Consider the following 22724-nt stretch of genomic DNA (forward strand, 5'->3'; position numbering starts at 1 on the left):
CTTTATTTCCTAACCGCGCATAAAAATAAAGCCATCATCACTAACCTGTCAGTCAGGAAGGCACAGATGAGGTTCTTGGCGTCCTTGGAGATGTCGCTGTCTTCAGGGAAGGTCAGTGCGTTCTTGTGGTTCATGATCTTACTGTACGTCCCCACCAACGAGTCAGCGTAGAACGGTGTGTCACCTATAGAAACACAAAACCACAGGCAGTGAGGTTAGCTAGTGAGCCCAGCCAAGACTACATATTTTCAATGGTTCTCAATGGGGGTTTGCTTAGCCTAAATGTAAACCCTTAACCATTACCCTAGCCTTGAACAAAGTTTGATCCCTATACCTAGTCACTTCCTTGAGGTTGCGGCAATGTAGGGCTGGGTGATATATTAAGGTATACTGGTATGGATTTTTACAATACCGTCTATAAAAAGTTATTCTGATAGTGTTAAATAAATGAAAAGTACTACAAATTGGACAACTCAGTTTTGTCCTAGTTCGGTTGAGTATAAAACAATCAGAACGGAGGAAGCCCATTAATATTAAAACCACTTAGAATTCATTTGTTGCCATCCTAACTACTACAAATATATTTCAAACTTTTTTTTGTCTATTTTATTTTTATTTAACTACGCAAGTCAATTACAAACAAAATCGTATTTACAATGATGGCCTACCAAGAGGCAAAAAGCCTCCTGTGGGGACGGGATGAAAAAATTAAGTAAACGCGATTCGCTACAAGTGGCCAATGTGTGAAACAAGATACTGTATATGCAGTAAAGGAGCAACAAGATGGAAAGAATACTAACTTCCTCTTTGCATAGTATGGATTCATGGCATGATAATTACACAATATGACAAAACAAGGGGAAGACGTTATGTACTACCCGAGTCAAATAAGAGAGAGGGAATAGAAGACTATCCTCAATGGTATTTTTGCTGCCTGTAAATGAATGGGAATACTCTGCTTCAGAACTACAATAGGGGTTCAAATTGTATGACCAGTTTGTTTCTGATCGTAACAGCGTGAGAAAAGGTCTCTTATTGCGACTCACCAACAAGCATCTCATATAGGAAGACTCCCACGGACCACCAGTCACACTCCCGGCCGTAATATCCATCTCCTCCCTGGGATTTTAGTACCTCTGGCGAAATGTAGTCTGGCGTTCCCACTGCTGTGTCGCATCGTACCATACCATCCTGAAAGAGCATTAATCATAAACTACTATTCTACTGTATTTATAAACACTGCTGTGTCGCATCGTACAAAGCTTATATGCTCTAAAATACATAAGCTTTCATAGTTCAAGAAAGTAAACAAATTGTAGGCCTAAGTGCTGATACAGTGCCTTCAGAAAGTATTCATACTCCTTGACTTATTCCACATTTTGTTGTAATTACTGCCAGAATTCAAAATTGATTAAATTGATTTCTCTCACCCATCTAAACACAATACCCCAAAACGACAAAGTGAAAACATGTTTTTATTTTTTTACAGAAATCTCATTTATTCACAACTCTTTGTAGGAAGTACATTTGGCGCCGATTACAGTTTGAGTCATCTTGGGTATCTCTGCATCAGCTTTGCACATCTGGATGGAGATATTCTCCCATTCTTCCTTGTAGATTTTCTCAAGCTCAGTTAAGTTCGATGGGGTGCGGCAGGAACAGCAACTCAAGTCTTCCCACAGATTTTCAAATTAAATGTAAGTCTGGGCTTTAGCTGGGCCACTCAAGGACTTTCATATTCTTGTTCTGAAACCAGTACAGCGTTGCTTTGGCTGTATGATTGGTATCATTGTCCTGTTGGAACAAAAATCTACACACCAGTCTAAGGTCGATTGCACCCGAAAGCAATTCTCAAGGATTTGCCTGTATTTGGCACCATTCATTGTTCCCTCTATCCTAACCAATGGCTGCCACCACCATGCTCCATGGTAGGGATGGTGTTAGACGGGTGATGAGGTATGCCTGGTTTTCACCAGACAAAGCGGTTTCCATTCAGGCCAAAGAGTACATTTTTTGTATCATCAGACCACAGAATATTTTGCCTTATGAACTCAGTGTCTTTTACGTGCCTTTTTCTCAGGAGCAGCTTCCGTCTGGCCACTCTCCCATAAAGCCCAGATTGGTGAAGCGCTGCAGAGACTGTTGTCCTTCTGGCCGGTTCTCCCATCTCAGCCAAGGAACTCTGTAGTTCTGTCAGAGTGGTCAATGGGTTCTTGGTCACCTCCCTGACCAAGGTCATTCTTGCCTGGCTGCTCAGTTTGGTTGAACGGCCAGCTCTAGGCAGAGTCTGGGTAGTTCCATCATTTTTTCAATTTCCCCAATGATGGAGGCCACTGTGCTCTTGGAAACTTTCAACACTCTAGAAATTGTTTTATAACCTTCCCCAGATAAAAGAACTGTGATGAGGCAATCTGAGATCTACGGACAGTTCCTTGGACTTCATGGTATTGATTTTGCTTTGACATGCACTGTCAACTGGGACCTTAGACAGGTGTGTTTCTATCTAAATCATGTCCAAACAATTGAATTGGCAACAGGTGGACAATTTGTAGTGATCAAGAATGATCAAAGGAAATTTGATACACTCGATCTCAATTTGGAATGTCATACAAAGGGCTGTGAATACTTATGTAAATTAGATAGACGCATTTCATTTTCAATAAAAAAAATTCACTCTCATTATGGGTCATTGTGTGTAGATGGGTGAAGAAAAAAATATTTTTTAATTCAGGCTGTTACAACAAAAATGTGGATTAAGTCAAGGGGTATGAATACTCTGAAGGCACTGTATGTAAGAGGAAGAATGCTAAGAAAATGTGTTAAAAGTTGCAAATCTTGATAAACCACCACTAAGCTTAATTAAATAGAGCATTTGGAAGCAGCAAACGGTTTAAACAGTCTACTCTACAGTGTGATAGTGTCGACTAACTTCTCATTATCAGTCATGGTGCGTTGGAAGGCTAGTGCGATAGCTACCTTGTTCATTTTCATACAGGTCCCAAAGTCTGCCAACTTCAAGTGGCCTGCTTTGTCTAGCAACATGTTATCAGGCTTCACGTCCCTGAAAGACATAAAAAGACACTTAACCTCTCTGGGATATGTGGGACGCTAGCATCCCACCTCGACAACAGCAAGTGAAATTGCAGGGCGCCAAATTCAAAACAACAGAAATCTCATAATTAAATTCCTCAAACATACAAGTATTATACACCATTTTAAAGATAAACGTCTTGTTAATCCAGCCACAGTGTCTGATTTCAAAAAGGCTTTACGGCGAAAGCATACCATACGATTATGTTAGGTCAGCGCCTAGTCACAAAAAAACAGCCATTTTCCAGCCAAAGAGAGGAGTCACAAAAAGCAGAAATAGAGATAAAATGAATCACTAACCTTTGATGATCTTCATCAGATGGCACTCATAGGACTTCATGTTACAAAATACATGTATGTTTTGTTCGATAAAGTTCATATTTATATCCAAAAATCTCAGTTTACATTGGCGCGTTATGTTCAGTAATGTTTTGCCTCTAAAAAACATCCAGTGATGTTGAAGAGACACATCAATTTACAGAAATACTCATCATAAACGTAAAGTTAATCTTTATGTCCAAATACCTCCTTTTTGTTTGCGCGTTTAGTTCACTATTCCAAATGCACAAGGCGCGGGCACTAAGTCCAGATGAAAAGTCAAAAAAGTTCCATTACAGTTTGCAGAAACATGTCAAACGATGCATAGAATCAATCTTGAGGATGTTTTTATCATAAATCTTCAATAATATTCCAACCGGACAATTCCTTTGTCTTTAGAAATGAAAGGGAACGGAGCTCGTACTCACGGCCGCGCGCATGACTAAATAAAGGCTTTCCCCTGGGCCATCTGCTTAGAGTGCTCTTATTCGCTCCCCTTTCACAATAGAAGCCTGAAACAACTTCTAAAGACAGTTGACATCTAATGGAAGCCTTAGGAAGTGCAATCTGACCAAATTTACACTGTATATTGGATAGGCAATCACTTGAAAAACTACAAACCTCAGATTTCCCACTTCCTGGTTGGATTTTTCTCAGGTTTTCGCCTGCCTGAGCGATACTCACAGACATCATTCAAACAATTTTTGAAACGTCAGAGTGTTTTCTATCCAAATCTACTAATAATATGCATATCCTAGCTTCTGGGCCTGAGTAGCAGGCAGTTTACTCTGGGCACACTTTTCATCCGAACGTGAAAATACTGCCCCCCAGCCCAAAGAGGTTAACCTGTTATGGCTAGGGGGCAGTATTTTCACGGCTGGATAAAAAAACGTACCGATTTAATCTGGTTACTACTCCTGCCCAGTAACTAGAATATGCATATAATTATTGGCTTTGGATAGAAAACACTCCAAAGTTTCTAAAACTGTTTGAATGGTGTCTGTGAGTATAACAGAACTCAAATGGCAGGTCAAAACCTGAGAGATTCCTTTACAGGAAGTGGCCTGTCTGACCATTTCTTGAACTTCTTTGCCATCTCTATCTATTACAAAGGATCTCTGCTCTAACGTGACACTTCCTACGTCTTCCATAGGCTCTCAGAGCCCGGGAAAAACCTGAATGTCGTCATTCTAGCCCCAGGCTGAAACACATGATCGCCTTTCTCAAGTGGCCGATCAAGGGACTGTGGGCTTAGGCGCGTGCACTGGCCGCCCCCGTCTTTGTGATTTTTCCTCTGTTTGCCGAAAAGGAGATTCCCGGTCGGAATATTATCGCTTTTTTACGAGATAAATTGCATAAAAATTGATTTTAAACAGCGGTTGACATGCTTCGAAGTACGGTAATGGAATATTTAGAATTTTTTTGTCACGAATTGCGCCATGTGCGCGACCCCGATTTACCATTTCGGATAGTTTCTGGAACGCACGAACAAAACGCCGCTATTCGGATATAACGATGGATTATTTGGGACCAAACCAACATTTGTTATTGAAGTAGCAGTCCTGGGAGTGCATTCTGACGAAGACAACAAAGGTAATAACATTTTTGTTATAGTAAATCTGATTTTGGTGAAGGCTAAACTTGCCGGGTGTCTAAATAGCTAGCCCGTGATGGCTGGGCTATGTACTTAGAATATTGCAAAATGTGCTTTCACCAAAAAGCTATTTTAAAATCGGACATATCGAGTGCATAGAGGAGTTCTGTATCTATAATTCTTAAAATAATTGTTATGCTTTTTGTGAACGTTTATCGTGAGTAATTTAGTAAATTGTTAGTAAATTCCCCGGAAGTTTGCGGGGGGTATGCTAGTTCTGAACGTCACATGCTAATGTAAAAAGCTGTTTTTTGATATAAATATGAACTTGATTGAACAAAACATGCATGTATTGTATAACATAATGTCCTAGGTGTGTCATCTGATGAAGATCAAAGGTTAGTGCTGCATTTAGCTGTCTTCTGGGTTTTTGTGACATTATATGCTAGCTTGAAAAATGGGTGTCTGATTATTTCTGGCTGGGTACTCTGCTGACATAATCTAATGTTTTGCTTTCGCTGTAAAGCCTTTTTGAAATCGGACAGTGTGGTTAGATAAAGGAGAGTCTTGTCTTTAAAATGCTGTGAAATAGTCATATGTTTGAAAAATTGAAGTTTTTGTATTTTTGAGGAATTTGTAATTCGCGCCACGCCTATCATTGGATATTGGAGCAGGTGTTCCGCTAGCGGAACGTCTAGATGTAAGAGGTTAAGGGATAATCAACAAGAGGTTATGCATTCTCTGGAAAATAATGAATGAAGTGGGAGGAGTCTTCCACGACACGCTAGCAGAGTGAAACTGACCTTCAATGGAGTTGCATTAGTTTCCAGAGAACGCATAAAGCCCTAAGTTGATTATCCCTTTAATACCATGGCGATAATTTAACACATTTGCCGGTAGAAATTTGTTCATTTCCCACTAGAAATGTGTCCAACCTCCACTGAAGTAGCTAGCAAGTTTACAAGAGTGACAGTAGTTGCCTTGGTAACCAAACAAACAGACTTGCTAGTTTAGCTAATCAAACCAGCAGTCCTAGCTTGCTATTATGAAAATCGAATTCAACAACGGCAATAATGTTTTCAATTCTGCTTTCAACAGCAGCTCAAACACAGAACATGTAAGAATTAACTATAGCCATTGAATTCTACCGTGCAAATATACCGTGTGTTATAATGAAATAATGCATGCTCTAGAATGCCCTTCAAGCCAATCAGATGGAGTATTCAACAATGCCATTGCACAAAGTAATTTATGAAATGGGTGGTTCAAGCCCTGAATGCTGATTGGCTGACAGCCGTGGTATATCAGACCGTATACCACGGGTATGTGACAAAGCATTTATTTTTACTGCTCTAATTACATTGGTAACCAGTTTACAATAGCAATAAGGCCTGAAGGGTTGTGGTCTATATGGCCAATATACCACGGCTAAGGGCTAACACTTCAGGCCTTAATGCTTAAATAACCAGCAGTTCTCGAACCTAAAACCTGATATTATACAAGCAAAGCATTCTCAAACCAACAACAGTACATTAAACAGGTGATTTATGTCCCTGTCAAGGAGGCTTTAGAAGGGTGGAGAAAACTGCCACTACAGAAAAGAGGAAGAAGTGGACACACTAGAGACACCAATAGAAGAGAAGAAGTCCAGTACCAGTAACAGCAACAGTAGTACGTACCTGTGTATGAATCCCATGGCGTGGATCCCGTCCAGAGCCAGCACCACCTCGGCGGTGTAAAAGCGGGCCCACTTCTCAGGGACGTCATAGTTGCTCATCAAGTTGACCAGGTCTCCGCCGGGCATGTACTCCATCACCATGTAGAGGTAACGGTCGTCCTGGAACGCATAAAACAGCTGTGTGGGGGGAGGGGGGGGGGGGGGGTTAGTGACCAAACATCATTAGGAGGAATGGAGAGGAAAGCAACAAAAAAAGAAATTGCCTGAATCTCAATCACTGTGCTTCCTTACAGATTATTCCTAGTAGGCAAAGTGAGGAGGAGACTAAGGAGTCGCTATAAAGAACCATGCGTTCCATACCTGCACCACCAGGGCGCTGTTGGCAAAGGCCATGATGTCCCTTTCCTCCCAGAAGAAAGCAGAGTCCGACCTCTTGATCATCTCAAACTTGCTAAGCAGCTTCATGGCATACACCTTCATCGTGGCTTTGTGTCTTACCTGGGAGAGAGGAGAGTCTAGTTAGGGCGTATGGCTTGCGTCAAGCCAAACCTATAGCCATATAATAATAATAATGTTATACTTCTATATCTGTCTGCACTAGATGTATGAAGGCAAAGCAGACAGACAAAAGTTGATGTGATTCACGCAGGACAAATTAGCATAACCATAATGGCGATCCTCACCAACTGCACTTCTCCAAACGCCCCCCTCCCGATAACCTTGACCACCTCATAGTCCTCTGCTTTCATCCGCAGGTCCCGGATCTTACTGACGGTGTCCTTATCTAAAGAAGAGAGGTGGAGAGATGACATTAAAAGGAAACATGTTAGAACTGGGTAGATTAGTAAATTACTGAAGGGACTTTGTCCACCGCATCAAGCAGAGAACACAAAAATAACACAAAAATAAAACCGCAGATGAAAATCTATAACAATAACATCACTAGATATCTGAAGTACAGGTACCAGTGAACTTGGATGTTACATACACACCAGTTAACCTTGACCAGTGATCCATGCCTCAGGACTACCTGGCCTGATGACTCCTTGCTGTCCCCAGTCCACCTTGTCGTGCTGCTGCTCCAGTTTCAACTGTTTTGCCTGCGGCTATGGAACCCTGACCTGTTCACCGGACGTGCTACCTTGTCCCAGACCTGCTGTTTTCAACTCTCTAGACACAGCAGGAGCGGTAGCGATACTCTGAATGATCGGCTATGAAAAGCCAACTGACATTTACTCCTGAGGTGCTGATCTGTTGCACCCTCGACAACTACTGTGATTATTATTATTATTATTTGACCCTGCTGGTCATCTATGAACATTTGAACATCTTGGCCATGTGCTGTTATAATCTCTACCCAACACAGCCAGAAGAGCACATGCCACCCCTCATAGCCTGGTTCCTCTAGGTTTCTTCCTAGGTTCTGGCCTTTCTAGGGAGTTTTTCCTAGCCACCGTGCTTCTACACCTGCATTGCTTGCTGTTTGGGGTTTTAGGCTGAGTTTCTGTACAGCACTTTGAGATATCAGCTGATGTAAGAAGCGCTTTATAAATGCATTTGATTGATTCTTGACATACTTTCCACATTTGGGTTGCATACGGTTGAGAGGGATATTCATACCATCCCAGGTTGTGTTTTTTCTGGCAGACAAAGCAATAAAAGAAACCTCTGTCTTTGAGCTGATGGGATTTCTCCACTGACTGCTTTACAGTACTGAGAGCCTATCTGATGTAACAACTCTGGCTTCCCTGCCCTAGGGAAGATAGTATTCAGCCAAATTTGGTCATAGCTGAACAGGAGGGATAGTTTTTCTATTTGCATGATTCACAACTGGCACAAGAATGCATGGGAAAAAGGGGGGCTGAGTGCAGTGCATCAGAGTTCAATTGATCTAAAAATAAAGCCAAGGACTAGAACTATTAAAATGAGACCATTTTGAATGCAGAATGGTTTCCAGCAGTTACGGTTTCAGGGTTTCATAACTAAAAGTACATGATCGAGTAAAGTACATGATTGAGAAGTGATAAAAAAAAAAAAAAAAGTGCGATAAAAATTACATTTTTCACAAGCATTTTAAACATGATTTTATTCCCACGTGCTTGGACTAAAATATGGGGGGGGGGGGAGAAAAAAAATCACTTGTTTGTGCTGTCCGCGGAGATGTTAGCTAATGTGATTGAGTGTAGTCTAGGCATATTGGCTACTGGTCTCATACAGAATATGATTAGACTACATGTCATGGGTTAGTCGTCTGCAAGGAGGAGAGCACTAGCAGTACAAAGAACACAGACCCCCTGAAGGGATGACATTGGCAACCAGACCCTTTCACAAAACAGTTAGTCCATTACCATAATGTCCTTCAAGGCCTCTCCAACACTGAAAGTACCCAGCAAGACTAACTGAACAAATAGCCTGTGATAGATGTAGCCCCAAGGCTTTACAGTAGCTCACATTGACCGTTTATTTCCAATATGGGGAAGAGTTTGTGAAGAATTGTCCACATCTATGGTAGATGCTTTACTGTCATTGTAGCCACATACACATAAAATATATAACCATATTCATAAACTAATGACATGCCAAAGTTGTAGACAGTCCGTGTGTTAAAATGCCACAAGGTCTAAGTTCCAGTCATATAGACATGGTGGTCCCCCAGTCTGAAGGGGACACCATGTGGGTCACCAGCCACTCATTAAAGCCCTTTTGTTGAGGACACCGAGTGGACTGAGCTGCAGACACAATAGTGCCATGGAATGTATAGAGGCGAGGCGGTGACCCCAAAACAGCCTCCACTCTCTCCTGTCTGCCTGCGCGCGTGTGCGTGCGTGCGTGCTACAAATATGATGTAAGTGACAGATTCTGCACAAAGGGAGGGGGACATTTGGGGGAGAGGAACCTTGTATGGGCTAGCTACTTACATCTATTCAAGAAGTTGTCGATGCTTTTGTTTTTTCTCAGGGCTGGAAAGTCAAGGTCATACACCAACGCGTCCAAGCCATCCTAGAGAGAACGAAGAGAAGCATTAATAGAAAGCATAGACTTCAAGACCACAACTGGGGCAAATTCTCTACAATACTCTAACCAGCTCACTACTAGCACTATGTAGCTAGCCTACAGTAGAACAAATATCTGGTGCAAAGCATGTTAACTGGAGGTTATAGGCTATAACCCAGCTAAAGGCCAAACCGTCACAATAAGCAACCTTGCAAGCAGTAGCCTCAAACTGGCTTAGGCAACAGCGGCCAAGGTTTTCAGCTAATCACAAACAAAATATCCTATTTCTGTGCCACTTGTAGCTTAAATGGCTATAATTTAGTTAAACCGATTAATAGCAGATCTGGTGACGGGTTTAAAAGGGTTTTGTTTTACAACTTCAGCCATGTTTAGGGAGTTTTGGACTCTAAAAAAAAACACCAAGTCACATTAAATTATAGGGCTAGTGTTACACTACACACAATCACAGCAATGGTGTGAGGTCAAACGTCTGACTATCTATGGTCTTCAACAAAAGGATGGACAGAGCCTTTTCAGTCATTTGGAACAGCTCATTACCATACAGCAAGATTTGAAAAAAGACATCAGGATGATGTACATAAGAAACAAATGATCTATGGCCAGCTTAGCCACACACATTGGGCATCACACAGGAATTGAGACTTCATTCAACACCCGGCAGCAACTCCTCAAAACAGCAACTGAAGTAACTGAAGAATCATAAAGCCCTTCATCTGTGGGTCGTGATGATTTCCTGAACTTCTCAGGTCAGGGAGCTCTTCAATACAAACGACTTCCTAATTTACACTCAATTTGGCAGGGCATAGACAATTAGTACCTTAACTCAAATGGACCTAGTCTGTAGAAAAGTATGTAAACGCTGCAGTGACAGACAGTTATCTCTACAGCTCATCATGACATAAGGTCATGCATATGATTATATTACTCCAACATGATGATTAACCCCATTCATCGCCCAGCTGTGAACATAAGGGTCCTCCTTAGAGCCTGGGTTGGGCCCTGCTGGGGAAGAAGTGTTACCGGCCGGCAGACCAGCGGGATTTAACCTAATCTTCCTTAATCCAGGATGTCTCACACACAGAGGGCAGTGGCACATCACAAAGATAGCAGTTGTAGCCAGGGCCTATAACAGGACATGTATGGTTCAGTAGTATCCAGGGCCTATAACAGGACATGTATGGTTCAGTAGTATCCAGGGCCTATAACATGGTTCCTTCCTTGGCTTCCCCACGAGTGAGAAGGAACCTTACCCTTCATTATTCTGATCGAGTAGGGCCTAGATGTAATGTCTTGCGTTCTGTGACTCCTGAGCACAGGACGTCCACCTTTGTCAACCTAGTTGACTTAAACAAGCAATCTGTGTGAAAACAAAACAGATGACACTACAGACATATAGGCCCGACCCTCCTCCTGCATCCTAATGGGTAAAAACAAAACAAAAATACATGTTGAATCAGCTGCAGCTCAGAAAGGCAGATGAATCCTCTTCAGTAACTCCTGTGATGGTGTAGCAGTGTTTGTGGTGGTCATGGCCTCTTTAGAGTAGCAGGCATGAAGACTGAAGTAACGCCTCAGGGAAAGAGATGGAGGGAAGAAAACTAGACTTTCAAAGAAGGGGGGCGAGAGTGTAGAGTAAGAAAAATGGGAGAGCTGGCTAGATCAGCCCACCCGTTTGTCATGGCTGAACTGAGGATAGATGCATAGATTTCACAGCAGCTCTTCTCAACGGTGGGCTGAGTGTTTCATACAGAGGGGAAAATGGGGCCTTGTATGTGACCATGGTGCAGAGCAGATGAGAAAGCCTCTCCCCCGCCGCCTCCCTCCCTACCGCAGAGAACTCTGGACGGCCGCAGTTCGCATTCCTCAACAGGACTCCACACGTCAGAGTGCTATTTTTAAGTATGTGGCCAAACAAGTTCAAGGAAATGCTGAAAAAAATTATAATTGTACAAAAGTCACAAAGTGAGGCCCCTTCTTTTCAATGCCAACTCCAACCATACTGGTTCAGTTTCTTTGCCCTTGGCATGATAGTGTGAAAAGGGTAATGAAAACAAACCAGTACGGTTGGAGACGGCATGGTGTGACAACTCCAACGGTACCAGTTCAGTTTCATTACCCTTTTCACACCATCATGCCAACTCCAACCGTACCGGTTCAGTTTCATTACCCTTTTCACACCATCATGCCATCTCCAACCGTACCGGTTCAGTTTCATTACCCTTTTCACACCATCATGCCATCTCCAACCGTACCGGTTCAGTTTCATTACCCTTTTCACACCATCATGCCATCTCCAACCGTACCGGTTCAGTTTCATTACCCTTTTCACACCATCATGCCATCTCCAACCGTACCGGTTCAGTTTCATTACCCTTTTCACACCATCATGCCATCTCCAACCGTACCGGTTCAGTTTCATTACCCTTTTCACACCATCATGCCATCTCCAACCGTACCGGTTCAGTTTCATTACCCTTTTCACACCATCATGCCATCTCCAACCGTACCGGTTCAGTTTCATTACCCTTTTCACACCATCATGCCATCTCCAACCGTACCGGTTCAGTTTCATTACCCTTTTCACACCATCATGCCAACTCCAACCGTACCGGTTCAGTTTCATTACCCTTTTCACACCATCATGCCATCTCCAACCGTACAGGTTCAGTTTCATTACCCTTTTCACACCATCATGCCATCTCCAACCGTACCGGTTCAGTTTCATTACCCTTTTCACACCATCATGCCATCTCCAACCGTACCGGTTCAGTTTCATTATCCTTTTCACACCATCATGCCAACTCCAACCGTACCGGTTCAGTTTCATTATCCTTTTCACACCATCATGCCAACTCCAACCGTACCGGTTCAGTTTCATTACCCTTTTCACACCATCATGCCAACTCCAACCGTACCGGTTCAGTTTCATTACCCTTTTCACACCATCATGCCATCTCCAACCGTACCGGTTCAGTTTCATTACCCTTTTCACACCATCATGCCATCTCCAACCGTACAGGTTCAGTTTCATTACCCTTTTCATGCCATCAGTAATGTTACAGATGTGTATTTTTTCCCAGCTTGATTCCAGACACTATGATGGATGTGTAACTAAGCCAACACGGTAGACAACTTCAGCTCAGTAGTGTGAAAAGGGTATTAGAGTACCAGAGGTGTATGAACCCAGCAGCCCTGGGAAGAAACACACTCAGGACTCCCAGTCTATCTGCTTTCCAAGCACAGGAGTGGAATGGTGCAACAACTAGTGATAACAAAAAGGCCACTCTAAAATATGCAGTTGTGTCACACAACATCACAGATGTCTGAAGTTGTGTGTCCTACACCACTGCTTATCTTCTCCGCTCTACAGAGAGGATGGGGTCCATCCAAATCATTGTGTGCCTGGACCCGGTTTTGACATTTCAAGGCTGCGCTGAGACATTGACTTACCAGGACTCCAAGTCCCGCTCAGGTTATCCCAACCATAAATGATCAGCGCCATTATGATACGGCAGGCCTGCAACAGGTAACCATTATTGACTCCTGTTTTAGCCCACATTCTCGCTTGAGGCATAGGCCCAATTGTACAGTTCTAGAAAATCTTGCATCTATACCTATTCAAGCTAGCCATATGGCAGTGGTCACCAACCTTTTGAGTCTAGATCACTTTCGCAGTCAAAAGGAAAGCAGAGATCTACCACTCAGAATGTATTTATTTACTATCATGACTTAAAAATAAGAACAATGAACCTAATAAAAACAGTTCTGTAGGAATCAGGTTTGTGCAGTAGGCCTAATACATTATCACAGCATATTGGCTATATGCCTGGCCTGCCAATATTGTTATTCTCAGATCTTAAATTTCAAAAATCAAGCTTTGATAACAAAAAAATTCAGACTTGGATGACTGTTCAAAACTATTTCATTCCCCCGCCCCACCAGAGTTCCCAGTTGTTTTGAACACGTCAATGGTCTAAGCGGAGGGAAGGAGAGAGCAGCAGAGGGTCCGCCTCTCACGGCCCCTGCTCTCTCCTTCCCTTCATCTGGTGAGACTGAACAGAGAGTGGGTCAGTCGTCCACCTGATGGCGAAACTCGAGTTGCACCGCATCCACATCTGCCTAATGGGCAAATTCGTGTTGTTCCTATGACCAGAAAAAATGAAATATTCCTTGATATTAAAACCTGTTGGGGATAGGGGGCAGTATTTGCACGGCCGGATAAAAAAAACATACCCGATTTAATCTGGTTATTACTACTGCCCAGAAACTAGAATATGCATATAATTGTTTGATTTGGATAGAAAATACCCTAAAGTTTCTAAAACTGTTTGAATGGTGTCTGAGTATAACAGAACTCAAATGGCAGGCAAAAACCTGAGAAGATTCTGTACAGGAAGTGCCCTCTCTGACCATTTCTTGGCCTTCTACACTCTCTTTATTGAAAACAAAGGATCTTTGCTGTAACGTGACACTTCCTAAGGCTCCCATAGGCTCTCAGAAGGCGCCAGAACATTGAATGATGACTTTGCAGCCCATGGCTGAAAAACAGTTGCGCATTTGGTAAGTGGTCGATCTGAGAACAATGAGACGGGGGCGCGCGTGCACATGAAGAGTCCATTTTAGATTTTGAGTCTGAACGGAAAGGACGTCTCCCGGTCGGAATATTATCGCTTTTTTATGAGAAAAATGGCATAAAAAATGATTTTAAACAGCGTTTGACGTGCTTCGAAGTACGGTAATGGAATATTTTTAAAATTTTTGTCACGATACGCGTCCGCGCGTCACCGTTCGATAGTGTCTTGAACGCAAGAACAAAACAGAGGATATTTGAACATAACTATGGATTATTTTGAACCAAAACAACATTTGTGGATGAAGTAGAAGTCCTGGGAGTGCATTCTGACGAAGAACAGCAAAGGTAATCCAATTTTTCTTATAGTAAATCTGAGTTTGGTGAGTGCGAAACTTGGTGGGTGTCAAAATAGCTAGCCCGTGATGGCGAGCTATCTACTCAGAATATTGCAAAATGTGCTTTTGCCGAAAAGCTATTTTAAAAATCGGACACCGCGATTGCATAAAGGAGTTCTGTATCTATAATTCTTAAAATTATGTTTTTTGTGAACGTTTATCGTGAGTAATTTAGTAAATTCACCGGAGGTTTGCGGTGGGTATGCTAGTTCTGAACGTCACATGCTAATGTAAAAAGCTGTTTTTTGATATAAATATGAACTTGATTGAACAAAACATGCATGTATTGTATAACATAATGTCCTAGGTGTGTCATCTGATGAAGATCATCAAAGGTTAGTACTGCATTTAGCTGTCTTCTGGGTTTTTGTGACATTATATGCTAGCTTGAAAAATGGGTGTCTGATTATTTCTGGCTGGGTACTCTGCTGACATAATCTAATGTTTTGCTTTCGCTGTAAAGCCTTTTTGAAATCGGACAGTGTGGTTAGATAAAGGAGCGTCTTGTCTTTAAAATGCTGTGAAATAGTCATATGTTTGAAAAATTGAAGTTTTTGTATTTTTGAGGAATTTGTAATTCGCGTCACGCCTATCATTGGATATTGGAGCAGGTGTTCCGCTAGCAGAACGTCTAGATGTAAGAGGTTAAACCCTTTAAAATGAATATCTGTGAAGTTATTTGGATTTTTACGAATTATCTATGAAAAACAGGGTCCTGAAAAGGGGACGTTTCTTTTTTTGCTGAGTTTACATGAGCTGAGGTAGTGGGGGAGTCTCTGAAGAACTGCTTTATTTACAAAAAGTATCCAATGCTGGGCCCTTATGGTAGTCAGACTCCCAGCCAATTGAACTATACAAAATGCAGTGATGTCTATGAAAATTGACCCCAGTGATAAAACGCAGTGCTGAGTGATAGTCGGAATCTAAAGGTTTTAAAAGAGAGGCTGCTGCATGCATGTAGATTATATCACCATAATCAAGTACTGGGAGAAGCGTTGCTTGAACAATCTTCCTTCTACTTTCCAAAGTGAGGCAGGATTCATTTCTATAAAAGAAACCAGTCTTAAATTCTCAGCTTTTTTCAATTTTAAGAGCACTCATCTTAAATCCAAATTCCTAAGTACTTATAATGGTTTACTTGCTCAATTTGGGCTCCATTCAATGTGCAAATACGCAGGTCCTCATGGTCAAAATTATGAGACCTAGAGGACGACATAAACTTGGTTTTCTTAGCATTTAGCACTAGTTTAAGATCAGTAAGCGATTTTTGAATGGAGTCAAAACCATGCTGAATGTCATGAATGGCCTGCTGTACTGAGGGGGCACTGGAGTAAATCACTATCTGTATAGAGATTAATGTTACAGGTTTAACAGACTCATTGTGTCCCGTCTCTCAATGTTCCCTCTAATATTTTTCGGCACTGAGCAAATTTCAGGTCTGCTGAGCGCAAACTTGAACCTTGTGAAATGTCGGCGCAACTTCCGGCACGTGTTTACTGGGAACACGGAGGCTGTACCTGCTTTAAATTCACTGTTAATAACAGAGGCCAAGTAGGCTACTGTGGCTATTTGATCATTATGCAGAACTACCAGAGTGGCATACCATAGAAATAATGGAGGAAATGCTTCACATAACTTTTTAACATGAAAATAGCGGTTCGATCATTCAGTCTACAGGAGCAGCCAATGTGCGGTGTTAAATGTAGGCCTACATTCCATGAGACTTGGGAAATCAAATTAAATCAAACTGTATGTCACATGCGCCGAATACAACTGGTGTAGACCTCACCGTAAAATGCTTACTTACAAGCCCTAAACCAACAATGCAGTTAAGAAAATATTTACAAAATAAACTATAGGGAAAAAAGTTACAATAAAAGAAATATGATGAGGCTATATACAGGGGGTACCTGTACCGAGTCTGTTAAGGAGCCTTTTGGACCGAGACTTGGCACTCCTGTACCGCTTGCCGTGCTTTAGCAGAGATAAACAGTCTGACTTGGGTGACTGAAGTCTTTGAACATTTTTTGTGCCTTCCTCTGACGGCACCTAGTATAGAGGTCCTGGATGGCAGGAAGCATGGCCCCGGTGATGTACAGAGATTCCTCCTTTAAAAAGTTGCAAGCTTACGCTGCGGGACTTAGAGGTACCCAGCGTCACGGCTTCATTGCTCCAGACCACTGCAGGGGGAGTTAGAGCACTCATTATGCAAGGTTTTTATATGACCAATCATATTGAGTGGTTCAAATGACGAATTTGACGTTATGCCACTCGTCGCTGGTGACTTTCTTCAGCAAAGATCTGACAAAAACATTATGGTGGAAGCAAATGTAATTATACTGTCATAACAAGTCAAGCAAAAAAATTGAGGAATATGTTAGTTAAATTAGAGACAAACAATGGTGCATATTTTTTGTCATAAAGTTAATTTATGAAAATCGCTATTTAGCAAGTTTTTTCCAGTCATATCCAATACCAGGTGTATCAAACTCCATTCTTTGAATGATGCTGTGTCTGCATGTATGTATTACAATTATACACTTCAGTGTTTACCGCTCCTGGGAAATCAATGATTCCACATTGTAACTATGCAATAGACTAGAAACATGATTGAAGTAAAGGCTGATTTTGTAATTCATATACATAGGAAGAAGAAAAAAAAGACAACACTTCCTATGCATATCTAACTCCCATCATCGGTATTAATCTGAGGTTGTCCCTGCCATGTGGACAATTGAAAACAGGGCAAAGTTTGATTGTCACCAGAGAGGCTTAGAGCATATTACTATTTGCCTGTGAATAAACAGACCTTCATACAAACTTGCTATGCTGAATTCTTGACCCACAACCGAAGGTGCTGCGATATCCTGCCAGCACACCCACAAGCAAGCCACTTAGGTGGAGAATGACGCATGGAAGAGGGAGAGGAACAAGAAAAATCTAATGAAACAACCAGGGAGCAGGTTTTGAACCCTCAACATTCTAGCCCAAAGTTCAGCACGCATTCGACTGTGCCCAAATGTATTACTTAGGGTTGGGGCCGATTGCGGCTAAAAACACTATCAATTGTAATCTTTAACAAGTGGGAAAATTATTATTATTAGGCTGTGAATTCTGCTAACAACATTTCTAGGATGGGCTAATAGCTGAACAATAGACTATTCAACCTTTACTAAAGAAATGTCTAATAGCCGAGCTAGGTGTGAACCCCCCCCCCCCCCCCCCCCTGCAAAAATCTGAATCTACCTTTCCACATCTACCTACAAACAGTTAATGTTCTGAAAAACAGCAACATTCTCCCTCTCACACAAATGTCTTGTTAACATTTTTGGCAAGTCGGTTAGGACATCTACTTTGCGCATGACACAAGTAATTTTTTCAACAACTGTTTACAGACAGATTATTTCACTTATAATTCCAGTGGGTGAGAAGTTTACATACACTACATTCATCTCTAGAAGACGTAATGCGTCTCCTTCCTGAGCGGTATGACGGCTGCGTGGTCCTATGGTGTTTATACTTGCGTACTATTGTTTGTACAGATGAACGTGGTACCTTCAGGTGTTTGGAAATTGCTCCCAAGGATGGACCAGACTTGTGGAAGTCTACCATTTTTTCTCCTGAGGTCTTGACTGATTTCTGTTGATTTTCCCATGATGTCAAGCAAAGAGGCACTGAGTTTGAAGGTAGGCCTTGAAATACATCCACAGGTACACCTCCAATTGACTCAAATGATGTCGATTAGCCTATCAGAAGCTTCTAAAGCCATGACACAATTTTCTGGAATTATCTAAGCTGTTTAAAGGCACAGTCAACTTCGTGTATGTACAATTCTGACCCACTGGAATTGTGATACAGTGAATTATAAGTGCATTATAAGTGCATGCATGTATGTCATGGCTCCCAAGTGGCACAGCGGTCTAAGGCACTGCATCTCAGTGCAAGAGGCATTACTACAGTCCCTCGTTCGAATACAGGCTGTATCACATCCGACCGTGATTGGGAGTGCCATAGGGCAGGGCACAATTGGGCCAGCGTCATCCGGGTTTGGCCGGGGTAGGCCGTGATTGTAATATAAGAATTTGTTCTTATCTGACTTGCCTAGATAAATAAAGGTTACATTTAAAAAAAACAACTGGCGGCTTTCCTCAGGGCAATCAATAGGAGGTGAACAGTGGCTGGTGTTGAAAATGTAGCTAACTTGTTATGCAAGTGTTGCACACCGAACAGATAGAGAAAACCTACACCAGTCGAGCAATTCATTTCAACAATAACCTTCATTTTAATTTACAAACAACAAGAGGGCTTAATTGGAGTCTATTTCTTCGGAGCCTAGGCCTATCTAAAATAACCTAACTGGCTGAAGTAGCTTATGAGGCTCAACAGCCTAATAGAAGTACATTTTTTTTATTAGGCCTACTTACAACTGCAACTGGTCAACAATGTAGCATCCTTTATAAAACTATAATTAAAAAAATATCTGCATGTTCGAACTAAAACAATGTAACTAATAATGAAAAGTGTACATTTGTCAATCCCAAACTCTAAAAGTAATTGGAAAGGTAGATAGAAATTTGTGACATAGTGGTTACAATAAAGAATATAAAAAAAGATGCTGTGTTTTTATTTACAGTAGTGATGGACAACTGGAGGCCTTTTGAAAACAGGTTTTTAAATGCTCTATTATCCAAATGTAAAAGTATAAACTGTTCAGTACTTCATCAGCATCTTTATGCTTTCGTTAATAAAATAATGATAAAAATACTCTTAAAATGCTGATGTTTAGTTATGGATCCATAACCAATTACTACGGGAATAAATATCACTGAATAACAGAAATATTGGAACAAAGTTGTCTAATGAATGTAAACAAATTGTGGCACTACTGGAAAATACTCTTTCAAACACACGGTCACATTGTACAGCACCATTATGGCTATTTGCTGGGCTACATGTTGGCCTTAATACAGATTACAAAATCGGTCACTGTAGTTGTTTTTTGGAAAACAAAATAATCTACAAAATATCGTTATATATAGCCTTCCCGCTGTGGACATCTATTTCAGCACTGTTCTGAGATAAGCATGGAGAAACTAAAATGTGAAGTTATATTCCATGATATTCTTAAGATATGTGTTGACTGAGTGATCTCTGCTAAATAATCAAGTTAGAATCATTTATTTCTGGAGAAACCTAAATAACTGGCTTTATTTACAAATTAGTGAGAATGTCTCACTCCATGTACAAGAATCTCCTTTTTCTCGATCACTCTAGGTTAAATGAAATTGAAATCTCCAAAATATATTTTCTTTTTAAACAAAGCGACTTAACGGAAAATGCACCATAGATATTTATAATCCTTCCAATCATCTAAAGGTAATTATTGGCAGAGTCACGTCATTGAAAAAAATATTTTTAGATATACTGTAGGCCTACCATAGGTGAAATGAGTCTCACTAGTGTTGAGCAATGTGCTGTTAAAAGTGGTGTGCCTTATTTATTTCAAGAGCATATTGAAGTTAGAAGCAATAGGATTTGAAATAGAAGTCTACAAACTATTTTAGCACCGTTTCGTGCTGCTCTGAGACAAGCAGGGGGGGACTGGTCTTGATAAATCAGTGATTGTGTGAAAATAAAACTATCTACATTTGGGTATTGGTTAGACTAGAATTAGAAAGTTTGGGTGCAGAAATTTTACGCTCTTTGTGTAACCTTTATTTAACTAGGCAAGTCAGTTAAGAACAAATTCTTATTTACAAGGACAGCCTACTCCTTCCTCCTTGTCGGGGAATTGAACCCGTCTGCAGCGTTCCCTGCCCGCAAAACACAGGGATTCTTTAGCTAAATAGCTCAGTACTGTACTGCCGACCTTCATGTACAGCACCATATTTTCCGTTCCATCCTAACGGAAACAGATGTTTTAGATGTTCTGGGGGAAAAAAACACCATAATATAAATTAAATAAATTAAGCAAGTACCAGTCAAAAGTTTTGACACACCTAGTCATTCCAGGATTTTTCTTTATTTTTACTATTTTCTACATTGTTGAATAATAGTGAAGACATAACTATGAAATAACACATAACTATGAAATAACACATATGGAATAAGTTAAGAACAAACTATTATTTACAAGGACAGCCTACTCCTTCCTCCCCGTCCAGGAATTAAACCCCAGCCTCCCGCGTGGCCGCATTCTCTAGTAGAGACATGGCCTGCTCTCCCTTATGTGAGGAATTACACACTTTCCCATGTTTACTACAGTATGTATTGTAGGCTATGTTTACTTGTCAGACTGCACAGCAGCCTAATAAACAAATGCAAGTGGCTTATATCTTCAGAATGCTTTAATATCCAAACGTAAAAACAAATACTGTACAGTACTGCATTTCTTCACGCTTTCGTTAATAAAAATACTCTTAAAATGCAGATGTTGATTTAGTTATGGATCGATCCATTACTAATCACTATGGGAATAAGTATCACTATTTGACAGAAATATTGGAACAGTTGTAAAATGAAGGCAACAAATGTAGAATCCTCCAATCCTCTTATGCTGTAGACTACTTCCGACCGTCACGTTGTACAGCGCCATATTTTCCATTCCATTCGATTGGAAACCCTGAGGGTTTAGTTTCTCGGAATAGAAACACCATAATACTAATCAAATTAATTAAGATAAATATAATAAAATCAATCCCATATCCCACGTTATTACAAAAAGGTTTTAAATTCTCAGGTAATGCCAATATGGAAGAAAATCAAATGCTTCTCAAAGATCCCCTCTGGCAGTCAAACTAGCACTAACTTGCATTAACAGAAAAAATGGCTGACAATTAAATGACAATTCAATAACGTGCCACAGAACGCTGCAGCAGCCTGCAAGGTGTGCTGCAGTATGATGCAACATTTAAAGGAGGAACCACTATACTGGGCTGTCGCACTACCCTCTGTGGCGCCTGTCGGTTGGAGACCGAGCCGTTGCCATACCAGTCAGTGATGCAACTAGTCAGGATGCTCTCGATGGTGCAGCTGTAGAACTTTTTGAGGATCCATGCTGTCTTTCAGTCTCCTGAGGAGGAATAGGCTTTGTCGTGCCCTCTTCACGACTATCTTGGTGTGTTTGGACCATGATAGTTTGTTTGATGTGGACACCAAGGAACTTGAAGCTCTCGACCCACTCCACAACAGCCCCGTTGATGTTAACGGGGGCCTGTTCGGCCCGCCTTTTCCTGTAGTCCACGATCAGCTCCTTTGTCTTGCTCACATTGAGGGAGATGTTGTCCTGGCACCACACTGCCAGTTCTCTGACCTCCTCCCTATAGGCTGTCTCGTCGTTGTAGGTGATCAGGCCTACCACTGTTGTGTTGTCAGCAACCTTAAATGATGGTGTTGGAGTCGTGTTTGGCCACACAGTCGTGAGTGAACAGGGAGTACAGGAGGGCACTAAGAACACACCCCTGAGGGGCCCCAGTGTTGAGGGTCAGCGTGGCAGATGTGTTGTTACCTACCCTTACCACCTGGGGGCGGCCCGTCAGGAAGTCCAGGACCCCGAGGCAGGTGTTTAGTCCCAGGGTCCTTAGCTTAGTGGGCACAATGCTGTTGAACACTGAGCTGTAGTCAATGAACAGCATTCTCACAAAGGTGTTCCTTTTGTCCAGGTGGGAAAGGGCAGTGTGGAGTGCGATTGAGATTGCGTCATCTGTTGGGGCGGTATGCGAATTGGAGTGGGTCCAGGGTATCCGGGAGGATGCTGTTGTCAGCCATGACCACCCTTTCAAAGCACTTCATGGCTACCAACCTGAGTGCTATGGATCTAAATAATTTAGGCAGGTTACCTTGGTGTTCTTGGGCACAGGGACTATGGTGGTCTGCTTGAAACGTGGGATTACAGACTCGTTCAGGGAGAGGTTGAAAATGTCAGTCAAGATACTTCCCCAGTTGGTCCACGCATGCTCTGAGTACACATCCTGGTAATCCATCCGCTGTCTTGTGAATGTTGACCTGTTTAAAGGTCTTGCTCACATTGGCTACGGAGAGCATGATCACAGTCATCTGGAA

General features: G+C 41.7%; 1 protein-coding gene across 2 annotated transcripts in view; it reads right to left on the reverse strand.

Annotated features, from left to right (window-relative positions):
- Window positions 1–22724, reverse strand: part of LOC106569322 (rho-associated protein kinase 1) — a 78339-nt gene that overhangs the window by 30570 nt on the left and 25045 nt on the right. For both annotated transcript variants that reach the window (XM_014140558.3, XM_014140559.3), the window contains exons 2-8: window positions 9599–9680; window positions 7364–7464; window positions 7041–7178; window positions 6682–6857; window positions 2977–3061; window positions 1047–1191; window positions 46–184 (exon numbers count right to left, since the gene is read on the reverse strand). In XM_014140558.3, the coding sequence (XP_013996033.1) occupies window positions 46–184; window positions 1047–1191; window positions 2977–3061; window positions 6682–6857; window positions 7041–7178; window positions 7364–7464; window positions 9599–9680 (866 nt within the window). The remainder of the gene's footprint in view (window positions 1–45; window positions 185–1046; window positions 1192–2976; window positions 3062–6681; window positions 6858–7040; window positions 7179–7363; window positions 7465–9598; window positions 9681–22724) is intronic.

This window comes from Salmo salar, chromosome 14 (assembly GCF_965601325.2).
Source record: "Salmo salar chromosome 14, fSalSal1, whole genome shotgun sequence".
NCBI lineage: Eukaryota > Metazoa > Chordata > Actinopteri > Salmoniformes > Salmonidae > Salmo > Salmo salar.